We start from the raw sequence: 13,020 nt of genomic DNA on the forward strand, positions 1-13,020 counted from the left end.
TGTTTTTAACAAAATGATAGATTAGGCATTTAAATATATCAATATAGGTATATACAGTATTATGTATATATATATATATATATATATATATATATATATATATAGTGTAAGACTTCATAGAAAGTGTTACCAGAATTAAAAAATGTTTTAAATAAAATAAATATAAAATATTTTGATAAATGATAAAAGGAATAGTTCACACAAAAATGTCCCCATTGACTTGACCAAGTCTATGAAATTCCTACTATGGAATGTTATTGGAGACCACTTTGTGTGTGAACTATTCCTTTACGTTCAGAATCTCAAATGGTCATTTCATTACAGCATTAAAATCACGGTTATTCATAAAACGTAAAATAACGTGAATATGCTAGTGGCAAATGCGAGGTAAAACACATTTCACATTGTTCAACCAATAGCTTCAAAATGGCCTTGACAGATCTGCTGTATATACTGGGAAACTTATGGAAGGCAAATTCCAGTATCACAAGTGCAATCTGCAGTTTTCACACACTACATCCCAAAATCCATTTGTTTCCTCATGGCCTCAGAACTTCTGCATTCGACCTTTCAAGTACAATACATTTAGGTCCCCTAACATCACCGTGGTTTTTAAAGCAGCCGTGTGGCAGAGGATCGTCTCCACAAAACTCTTTCAAAGTGTGTTGAATCAGTTCATGATGATCAGTTCACGATAGCCGTGCGTCTCGTCTTTTAAGGCCTAAGGTTGAAAGTCTCCATATATGCGCTGGGATAGTATTGCCACAGTAATGCTGGATTCAGTGGATTATACATAAAGACTAGCAGTTTACAAGCACAACAGTATAGATTCCAACATGTACGGGGGGAACGTACCCATGATATAATCCAAACCGACGGATAACATCGAAATGTCAATGCTTCACAGAAATCTAACGCAAATCCTTTCCATTTTAAAAAGGGATTTGTTCCATCTTGGATGAATTCATATAACAAAGACCAGATGACTCCTAAACATCTTTGAATGCATGGTGTCCATGTTTTTTAGCGTTCGCACACTTCGAGAGCATTAAAGCACCTTCCAACAACATGCAAAAAGTGCAAAGTGGAAAAGAGATTGATGTGATAACACGGAGAGAAAGTCTTTACATACAAACAGGAATGTTTCCGAACGCTCAGCTCGTAAGGGAGAGTGAGACAGAAAAGAGAATAAGAAAGAGAGAGAGATTTTATGGCGTGATCATGGTGGCGGTTTGTTTCCACTTTACTACATTACGGCTACACCGACCGACATAAAGCTGCAGCGATCCGTGTGCAAGAACTACAAATGTTCAAGACGTGTATAGAGTCATCGTAATTCACCGTCAAGGCAATTGGCACGTTGATTGGGTTTCTTACAAAGGCTTGTACACAGCTCTTACGCTGTTTTGCATCTAGGTGATCTGAACCGATAGACGCCTTTCCAAAGGGCTTCATACAGCGGCTCCTCCGTCACGAGTTATCTCACCGTACCACAGGCCACTCACCTGGGCCACACCCATTTTCTCCTCTCCTGTGAGCTGATTGGCTGTATCCGTGAGCGAGTCTGTCCGTTCAGAGCGTGGCCAGTATCCTTGAGAATGAGATGATGACGGTGAACGCCGTCTGGCCCAAGCCGAACACCAGAGCTTCTAATGGAGTCATGCCTTTCCCCGCCACACGATACACAGCCGCCACTGCCGCACCTGAGCAATGACATCACAAACAATGACATCACACACCTGCAGCTTTATAAATAACATGCACGGATGAATCACAACACACATCCCAGAGTTTAGAAAGTAAAGAGGTCAATTCATGTTGATAGTTCAACGATCTGCATTGTATACACATCAGAGACATAAGAAATTATCTAAGAGCCATCCGTGAATTTTAGGGGGGATTTTTTTAGTACTTTTCGGTCCTGCAAAAACAATATCGGTTTAGATGAGCGACAAGGTCATGGGTTCGATCCCAGGGATTGCACATACTCAGAAACAAGTGTATGGTATAATGCAATGCAAGTCGTTTTGGATAAAAGCAAATGCATAAATGTAAATGTAGATAGCTAGATGCTCTTCTGCTAAGCATCAGACGTTTCTATCTCATAAAGGTACGGGAGCTACGGAATCCGCAAATTTAAAACATTAATAAATGAAAAATGGCTCTTTTAAAGTATTAGAGACACCAAGAAGTATTATTTCTCAAGGTTTAAGTATACTTATTTTAAGTTATTTGCGTGGTTGTTGATAGGTTAACCCTTACGCAACACAAATATATGGAAATATATGGGAAAATAAGCCAGTTTAATTCTGAATACTAAGAACAATATTTCTCCCAATTTCCACATGAAAAAAATTCTTGTATTTGCATTTATTAGAAGGAAATAAATTAAAACTAGAGAAACTTTATTATGCAAAAGTATGCTCTGTATTCTGTTCATGTTCACTTTTAAGCAATGCAACAGTCATATTTCTACATTTGTACATGTATTTAGGAAATGTAGAAAACTTAACCTGGAGTTTTAATCACAGTTTTCATGTGTCTTGTCATGCTGTCAGTCTTTCACATTGCTGTTGGATGACTTTGTCACTCCTGAGGTTTGTTGAAATTCAACAGACACCGGACTGAAATAACCACAATACATCTAGAAATGATGATTCAATACAAATTTGGAATGGTTTCTTTTCTTTTTGTATAAAGCAATATATTAAATAACACATTTCCATTTATTGGTTTTATTTATATCATCTTTTAAATATGAAAAGCAGCAATTTATTATGTTTTATGCAATATACTGTATTATGTTTAAATATTAACAATGTATTATTATATATATGTACTGTCAAATATCGCTGATGTCTTTCTGAAAGCTTGTATCTCCATTAGGCATGGGCTGGAATGAGATTTGACAGCATGATAACCTTTCGCAAAAGTGTCACGGTTTCACGGTATTGCAACACAAAAATTTTAAATGTCAGCGTATTCAAACAACAACTTTTCAACTGGACACGAATACATTTTATTTTCAACCAACATTCATAGAACATATATGTCAGGTAAAAATAAAGCCTTAAAATTATAATACTCTTTTTAAGAAAAGGTATTTGTGTCATAGCCCATATATTAGGCCTAAACATCAAACATTATAGTAATACACAAGTATTTATTTTTTGTAAACACAGCTCATACCTTAGAAACGGTATCACATACATTTTTAGTGGTTTTGAAACCTTCCCCTTTCAAACCTCGGTATACCTTGACCACGGAATTTGTGCCATAAATCATTATTATTTGTCAAGCTTTAGGTTTGTCGCTGTGTTCTGCAAATGTCTAACTAAAAGAAAGTATTAAGATAATACTTTTGAATCATTTGAAAGCGTTTTTACATGTCTGAATTTGGATCATATATTAAATGATTTAATATATGTACACAGATAATATATAGGAAAATATATATTTGATGTACTGCTTGAACATATGACTCTCATTACAATGCCGGAAGTCTTTAAGGCTGTTGTATTTGTTACTGTTTAATGTAGTGTATCTATATGATTTTAGCAAGGAAAGTAAAGGAGGTCAGTTTTGGCTCAGGGTTAATATGCAGATATTATTGTTAATGGAAAGCAGAAGTAGATGTTGACGTACTGGTGATGACTCCTCCGGTGAGCGATGCGAGGAATCCCACGCTTGTGAGTACCACCGTGATGAAGCGACCTCTCTTATGACGCTGCAGCGTCACGCACATGAGCAGACCTACAGCGCCGTGGACGAAGAGAGACGAGAAGAGAGACCAGAGAAACACACAGTACCACATTTCTGCAGAGAAAAACAAAGACAAGAGAGAGCGGTCAGAGCGCCGGCTCTTTTACAGAAAACACAACACAACTGAAACACATTCTTCTGTTCTTCTTTTTTGAGAAGTTCTGTTTTTGAATCAAAGAGGAACTGCTTTGTGAAGAAAGTCTGCTGAAAAAACTTTAACAAACTTATTAGTTCATTTATCAGTTGTTAAACCAATGATGTCTTTGAAATGTCCCAACAATTTCAGTAATAATTTCAAAAGGAATCAGCTCAAGACCGTTATAGAAGATTCCAGACTATTGTAGAGCATCATGGGAAACGGCTTATCAAACTGCTGTTGTCATGAACTTTGTAAAATGCATCTGCATGCAAACGATAAAGGTTTAAGAAATCATGAGCTCATGAGGGGAAATCTGCTGACAACTGTAATTTGACAAGTTAAAACGCTTGTATCAAATAACCAACTGCATACTTGCACATACTGTATAGTGCTGATGAAAGCGCTTAGCCTTTAATGGGAAAAGAAAGACATTATATCGGAAACATGCAAGCATGTGATACCCGTACAAAACATGACAGAAAAGATCATCTGAATATCAAAGGTTTGGTCAAGTAGTGTAATGCATTGCTTTTTTGTAAATTAGTCTGAGGACACACAAACAAACACACAACGTATTGATTAAACCATAAGCTGCCGCTCGCATGCTAAGTGAGACGTAATGTCAAGACACAAAGGCTTTTGTGCTGGAAGTCTGTAAACAGTGCACGCACACATGTGATTATCACAAACACGTGATTGTGAAGAGTGAACCACAGAGAGGGAGAGACGTCCATCAAACTGTGTTATCAGTACACTGAGCCCAACAACACAAAAACCTCTGACAGTAGAGCCATGCTGTGACAAGTACTACTGCAGTCTTATGAGTGATTCTATTCCCTCGGCCAAAGCACACACACATGCACCGTAGCACAGAGATACGGTAACAGAGACACTTCAGCTAACACACACACACCGTAGCACAGAGATACGGTAACAGAGACACTTCAGCTTACACACACGCACCGTAGCACAGAGATACGGTAACAGGGAGACACTTCAGCTAACACACACACACACACACTGTAGCACAGAGATACAGTAACAGAGACACTTCAGCTAACACACACACACCGTAGCACAGAGATAGGGTAACAGAGACACTTCAGCTAACACACACGCACCGTAACACAGAGATACGGTAACAGAGACACTTCAGCTTACACACACACGCACCGTAGCACAGAGATACAGTAACAGAGAGACACTTCAGCTAACACACACACACCGTATCACAGAGATACAGTAACAGGGAGACACTTCAGCTAACACACACACACACACACCGTAGCACAGAGATACAGTAACAGGGAGACACTTCAGCTAACACACACACACACACCGTAGCACAGAGATACAGTAACAGGGAGACACTTCAGCTAACACACACACACACACCATAGCACAGAGATACGGTAACAGTGAGACACTTCAGCTAACACACACACACACCATAGCACAGAGATACGGTAACAGTGAGACACTTCAGCACACACACACACACACACACCATAGCACAGAGATACGGTAACAGTGAGACACTTCAGCACACACACACACACACCATAGCACAGAGATACGGTAACAGTGAGACACTTCAGCACACACACACACACACCATAGCACAGAGATACAGTAACAGTGAGACACTTCAGCACACACACACACACACCATAGCACAGAGATACGGTAACAGTGAGACACTTCAGCTAACACACACACACCGTAGCACAGAGATACGGTAACAGTGAGACACTTCAGCACACACACACACACACCATAGCACAGAGATACAGTAACAGTGAGACACTTCAGCACACACACACACACACCGTATCACAGTGATACAGTAACAGGGAGACACTTCAGCACACACACACACACACACCGTAGCATAGAGATACATAAACTGAGAGAAAGAGAGTAAAAGAGAAAGAGAGAGACTGTAATACAGAGAGACAGTACCAGAGACCTTCAAGACAGACATACTGTAACTGTAAGAGAGAGACAATGTAGCAAAGAGATGCATATAGAGAAAATGATTTCAGCAGAGAAAAGAGGAAGACAAACATTTCAGCACAGAGATGCTGGATGAGAGTCACAATAACAAAGACATCAAGTAAGGGAGAGACACTTAAGCACAGAGACAAATAAAGAAGAGGAGGCAGAGACAGAGGAGGACATCGATGCATTAGCAAAGAGATACTCAACAAGATACATAAAGACCTTCAGCACAGAGAGTCATTAAGAGAGACTTGGGTATAGACAGAAGTGAGAGAACTTTAAGTTTCTCTTCCCTTTTCGTGGATCTAGAAAAATAGAGACTGAACCAAAGAGAAACAAAGTACAAAGATACACCGAAGCACAAGGATCCAAGAGTGACAAGAATAATCACTAACATACATCACAACAATACAAAGTAATAGGGCTGTGCAATTCATCGAAGATAAATCGTAATCGTCAGTTTTGGCCTTCATCAATTAAAAAAAACGAAATAATCGAGTTAAACGATTATTGTGCCGCATTCCATTTTGCAAGGATCCTCTCTTTTCTTGTAGTATAAATTCAAAGCTCACACATTTCCTTTACAGCGGTTCAGCAGTGCCATTTCTTTACATTTATTTTTCAGATCAATTCAGAGTTTAAAAGCAAAGTTTTTTTATTTGCTATGTTGTTTTAAAGGTTAATGACTAATCGTGTTAAATAATCGAGATCATGATTTGTGTCAAAATCGAGCAGCCCTACAAAGTAGTGACCACACAACAGCAAACGCGTGCTAGATTATCTAGGTCTCATGCGAGGTTTGTGTTTAAAATGAAAACAGAGGAGGTGCTCAATGTAAAGAGTTGTGCTTGTGAAAGGCCTCTTCAAACATCACATGTCTATACGGCAGTTTCTGAGATTACAAAAAGCCACTTTTGTGTGGCTGTGGAGTGTCGACGCATTCACAAAGACCAGAACTGACACGACACACACACACACTATTCAACAACCGAACTTCTCTCATTCTAAACGTAGAAATAAACAAACCCATAGGCCAACTATCTGACTTCATGAATAAACACAAGAAGCAAAGGAGAACACAAACAAACACAGAAGAAATGTTCATGTGTTCTGAAGTGCTGCTGTTGAACTGTAGTGCCTGCATGTGAAAGTGTTGGTTGGCTGTTGTTTGTTCTCCACACAGGAAGCTCCGCCACAGCATACAGAGATAACTGCACCTTCATCTATATCCTCACTGGGTTATAAAGCACGCATCTCACATATATATATACTTCAGGAAAGTCCAAGTATTAATAGTAATATAAATGAACTAGTAGTATACTCAAAAGCGTACTATACTAACCTGGATCTAAATTGGTCCAGTTTGTAGTTTCTAAAAGTATACTTTGAAGTATACTTTAAGGATACAGTCATAAACTTTGAGTAAGCAATAGTTTACAACTACGCTTTTGGTTTGAACTGCAACTATGCAACAGGTACTGTATACTTATAGAAATGCCGAAAATTTACTACAGCAGTTAGAAACTCTCTATTTTGGTTTAAGGGAGTACAGTTTGATATACACTCAATAAATTAGTACTTTAAAAGTAAATCTTTGCAAGTCTATTTGTCAGTTATACGATACAGGAATACTCAATTACACTTTGAAGTATTTAATACCAAGTGTGTGTTGACTTTAAGATTCTGTAGGACCTCCACGTGGGCTCTCACTACGATGAAATTTGGATGAATTGCCTATTAAATAATTGAGATAGTGGCGATTAATTGTCTGCTTAAAGGCTTTGTCAATTATAACATGTCAATTATTTTAATTCAATGAATCAAATAAAGATACATCAAGAAATGTGAAAATTCTTTAAATAACTAGTATTGTTCCCTTAAGAATGACCTTAACAAGTCTGAATAGAGAAATGAGGATGTCGTATTGCTGTGTAGATACAGAAAACCTGGAATCACTTTAATGAAACTCATAAATTTCGAAAAATACAAATCTGATATTTACATTTAGTCACTTAGCAGACGCTTTTATTAAAATCTGATATAAGTCAAATGATGATGAACTGTCATTGGAAGGTAACAAAGGATGGTGGATGTAAAATGGCAAGTCCACTTTATTTATATAGCAGCTGTGCAAGAAAACATATTGACTATAAGCAAAACATATAATGTTATGCAAGTTCAAACAAAAGCACCCTTTTTACGATCATCCTGGTTTTCTAAGGATTAACAAAAATTGCCATTATGTCAAATAATTGCGATGAGACGATTATTTAATAATTGTGAAAGCCCTACCACCACGGTTTGATCGTGTCTACATGCTTTTATGTGTACTGTCATTCCTCCGGCCACAGACACGAATGATCTTTAATCACGCAACATGCTTGCTACAGTTTCTGTTTTTATTTTAACCAATTACGCATTTAAATATTTCACGCCCTATACATAGATGTCAAAATCTTCCACGTGTATCTCCGCAACACTACACTGTTGAATCTTAAGCTTGCTTCACTGGCACAAATTCACGGCAGAAGGGAATGAAATGATAACATAGGTTAGTTTCACTGACCAAAACAGGAAATGACAAAAACAACACGATGAACTCTCAACCCATGTCACAATCTGTGTGTGATCTCTGTGCACCTGCAGCTTTATTTCAGCACAGACAGAGAGAACACAGCTGTTTCTTTCACTGACCGAAGCTTCTGAAGTGATTGATTTTCTCTTTCCAGAGGGAGAGTAGGTCAACTAAAAAACAGTTTTTGAAGGAATCAAATTTAACATTTTCCGTGGAAACTAATGTGTCGTGTTGATGTATTCAAAGGAAAAATCTATGATCAATAGAAAAAAGCAAAAATGAAGCCCCGCCCCTGAACCCATCACTGTCCAAAAACAGATTCAAATGAGATTATATAAATTCATTCAAATTAACCACCAACAGTTATGAATAGACAGAAGATTTTCTGTTATATTTAGATTTTATAGTGTTTTTTTGTGGTCAGTATGAGAGAAAAGATTTCATTAAAATTCAGATTGCTCTCCTTTGTTGTGTTTTACAGAAAAACTAACAGCATACATGCTTGGAATGACACAGTGGTGAATTAATGATGACAGATTTTGTATGTTTGTCTGAATAATTCCTCTGACAGTTCTACCACGATTCTCTCACAAATTCTGGCACAACAAAGCTGTCCACGCCGCTTTATTGAGAATAGATCAATAATAATCTAGCAAAATCTCTGAAGGGAAAGACGGGCGTGTCGCATGTCTGTTCTTTGGGAACATTACGTTTAATTCTCTCTTCAAAGAACATCCACTGACCTGCTGTGACCAGCTTGTCCAGTAGTTTTCTCTCAAATCAAACTAAACATTAAAAATAAAAACTAGACTTCGTTAGACACGGGACAGTTTTTTAAGTTATTTACAGAAACCCTGGACACTGAATCGATGGTTGACACACAGAGCTCATGTTGAGGTTTTAACTCAAGTGGGACTGTCAAGTTAAGAGAGCGAAGGTGTAAAATGCTCAGGAGAAGATGCACACGAGTACAGCATCATGTGGAGAGCAATGTGCCACCGGGAATTAGTGCAATGTGGTCCACTGCAGCCAGCAGAGAGGATGCTTGGACACATGATTAACCAAAGATTAATAAATGACACCGTTGCTTGAAATTTCACAGCAGGTGAAGATGTATTAATGCACTACAGCAAATAACATTGATATCTAAGCATACAAGTAAGGCAGAGTCATCTGTACATGTCAGCATCATTTGTTTAACCACATCCACCATGGATTAGCTTTTAGATGTGTAGATGTTAAAGGATAACACTTTGCATTACAGTCATGGCACATAAAATGCATATTGTGTTATAGTGATCATATCATGTCACACCACTTAAAATCTCTTTGTCTCTGGACGTGCACTGTGCTCATACTACATATTTGACACAACCATGATGGTCACACAACGGTAAATCTATTAATTATTTAATAGCATAAATCAAAGCACAATGGCATTGTTATCTGACTCCCTCACTACACCAGCTCAGTGACAAAACATATACATGTTGGTCGTAAATGATCAGCGTACAGTGATGCAAAGTGTGACCTTGTTCACGTCGGATGCGCACAGCTGCGCGCGTGTCCGCCGGTACAATAGACTGACCGGTTTGGGTGGCGTTTGTGCGCGGACACACATGAAGCCTCTTGGACCCGATCTCGTGTGCACGTACCTGTGAAGTCCTGTAGGGTCGGTATCGTGCCCTGGACCCAGAGACTGAGGACCCGCTGCACGGACAGATTCGTGGAGTGATCCTTATTCATGCTGACACCGGGCTGGCGGAGCTGAGCGCAGCCCTTCTGCTCAGATATCCGACCGACGATGATGGAGATGATGAGGGACACATGGAGCCTCTTCACCGGTGCCGGTGTCGGACGAGCTGGGTCTGTCTGATCGGTCTGATCAGCTGCTGCTCAGGGGCCATGATGGGCACGACTGACACACACTGACACACACACACGCGCGCACACGCACGCACACACACTCGTACCGGCGCTTCTGCACGGCTCTTAAAGGCGCAGTGCTCTTAAAGGGAGGTGAACGGGTAGATTTAATTTTCGACCAATGATGTAGTTTATGAATGAAAATATAAAATAAAGGAGGATATTTATGATGTATAGATATTCAATAATATGATATTCAACGCTGGTCCAGAGGAACTTCGTGTTTCAGCTACACAAACAACAGAATAATGAGAACCTGTTTAAAATGTTAAACAAATATCTTTAAGATCTAAAAACGTAAATGAGATTTTAAAAATGATGATTATGAAACCGGAGGTGCATCTGTTTACATAATGCAAAGTGTTCCATATTTATTTGATATTGATATCGTTTTAATACATACGTTATTTGGGTTATATTTATGTTGTTTTTATTTGTTAATGTTTTATTTCACATTTTGTACATATGATACAATATGATATAGAATATTCATATATTTATTGATATTCAATTTTTATATTTTCATATTTAAAGGACTGTATTAATATATATCCAACATACAAAAAGAATAAAACACAATATTACACACAAATGAAACGTATTAAAATCTATAAAGCTAAATATCAGTACCCAATAAGAAAATATCCCACTTCATGCAGCAAGTTTATAAACTCTCATATTCTCATATACACATATGTCTTTGTTTGCAGCCTTTTGATTTTTGAACAATGAAGTTGGTATCAGAATCACAGAACAGGTTTACTGGACGTAATGGCAATTTCAATAGAACACTGACATGCACCCTTATCATTTTACACTATTTACCGGACTGATATTTGAGTCTACGCTTGTATTATCTTACAAACCTCAAAGCTTCTGTACTCTCTTTGTTAACAGCCTATTGTTGCATGTATCAAATAATCCCCAAATCACAGGTCACGTGAGGAGAACGTCACACTTCAATTCAGAATGAAATGACTTTTTGACATTTGATCGGAGATGACGGAGGCCCTGTGCGGTGACGTTTGTTTCTTTTGTGAAGAAAACCCCCAGCTCTTCCAAAGGGCAAAGGGTGTTTTCCCTGAAAGCAGATTTTAATTCCCAGAGCATTGAAATAGCAATGGTTGCATGGAGACAATCCATCTTTAAAGAAAACCAATAAAAAGCTTAAAAACAAGGGTGACTACCAAATGTTTACGTCGGTAAGGAACAAAAAGAGCATATCAAAATGAAGTTGTTTTGAGCAGATACCACTCATTTATGCCATAATGTATTCATCCGTGTGCTTTAATAGCACATGATTTGGTTGAGGTCAAGGTGGAGCTTCAAGTCACCATAAGAAACAACCATATGATTTGCATTTCACAAACACATCTCCTGTGAAGTTTCTATAGCCTTGATTTTAATGAGGTTTGATTGAATACATAACTATCGCACTTTATGGCGATACACAAATGTGTCTGTTCAGACAGAGGGAAACCAAGAACACAAAAATGTGGTTTTGCACATTGGCCACAAGATAGTGCTGTAAGCTTACATTGTAGTAATTGTTCTTTCTTTCTTTTTCCTCTCTCTCTCTCGCTCTCTCTCACGTAGACAAAAATATATTTGTGCCATCATTTGCTAAATATACTTATGTTATTATGATGAAAAGACAGCCAATAAGAGCACATCTTCCCACCTCTTAATGGGTGTATGCTAAGTTGGCAACCAACACATACTGATAAAAAACACATACTGATAACATCTATAAAATGAAAAGATTGCATAGACTTAAATTGCTTTTATAACAAACATGCCGCTATAAGGGTGCTTCGCGATGTCATAGAAGAACCTCTGTTTCACAAAAGCTTCTTTGTGGAGACAAAGGATCTTTAGTTTATAAAAGGTAAGAAAGAGATGCTTCTTTCAAGAACCTTTGACTGAATTGTTCTTTGTGGAATTAAAAATGGTTCTGTAATATTTAAATATTACATTTGTATATCTGTAATTGTACGTAGATATATTTGCATATTAGAAAGAAGAAATTTGAGAACTGCTCTCATAATAGAAAGGTATTTTTCTCACAGTTGGTAACAGATGAGCATGTCAGATGCTGTCTTCAGAATCGCTCCAGGTGTGAATCTGAAAGATTGATTCTGAATCAGAATGCGTGCGTCACTTGTTTATACTGTGAAACCCAATCCGAAGGGAGTTCTCATTGTATTCATACTTGTTTCTGGTTTCATTGTCTTCTGCTCTCTCTCTTTCTCCGTCCCTTCAGGTGACTCATGTAAATATCACAGCTGTCAGAGTGACCCGACTCTACGGCCCGATCCCATCGCAGCCTGAGTCACAAATGCAACAGGACACCCAGGTCTATTCATCACTCCAGACCTCCTCTTTCATTTCTCTGTGGTCTGATGGTTTGTTGTCACACACTTCACTTAAAACAAACGGAGCGAAGACCGGCAGCCATCCACGTGAGACTTCAAAGCCCATGCTTTTAATACACAGCCGTGCTCTGACAAAGACGACGATGGGAAAGATCGACTGCGGAAAAAGTTCAAACAGAAAAGGTCTTTGTGGCTTTTTTGAGGCAGATTTCACCTGTTCAACTTTCCTGAGTTTGTTTTGA

At 38.3% G+C, this 13,020-nt stretch overlaps 1 protein-coding gene across 1 annotated transcript; it reads right to left on the reverse strand.

The window, feature by feature from the left end:
* Window positions 1-280: 280 nt before the first annotated feature.
* tmem170b (transmembrane protein 170B) lies at window positions 281-10,238 on the reverse strand. The gene is made up of 3 exons (XM_079485376.1): window positions 10,133-10,238; window positions 3,646-3,816; window positions 281-1,703 (listed from the first exon to the last, which is right to left on the reverse strand). Exons 1-3 carry the CDS (start codon window positions 10,221-10,223, stop codon window positions 1,573-1,575), a joined length of 393 nt encoding a protein of 130 aa, XP_079341502.1. The 5' UTR covers window positions 10,224-10,238; the 3' UTR covers window positions 281-1,572.
* Window positions 10,239-13,020: the final 2,782 nt, after the last annotated feature.

Source organism: Barbatula barbatula, assembly GCF_947034865.1.
Source record: "Barbatula barbatula genome assembly, chromosome: 21".
Classification (NCBI taxonomy): Eukaryota; Metazoa; Chordata; class Actinopteri; order Cypriniformes; family Nemacheilidae; genus Barbatula; species Barbatula barbatula.

What these genes read in the sequence shown, in the direction of transcription:
- tmem170b (XM_079485376.1), bottom strand. Translation starts at nt 10,223, where the DNA reads ATGAATAAGGATCACTCCACGAATCTGTCCGTGCAGCGGGTCCTCAGT. An exon ending in GACCCTACAGGACTTCACAG is followed by an intron (nt 3,817 to 10,132) that starts GTACGTGCACAC and finishes TTTTCTCTGCAG; the next exon opens with AAATGTGGTACTGTGTGTTT. An exon ending in CACCGGAGGAGTCATCACCA is followed by an intron (nt 1,704 to 3,645) that starts GTACGTCAACAT and finishes GTCATTGCTCAG; the next exon opens with GTGCGGCAGTGGCGGCTGTG.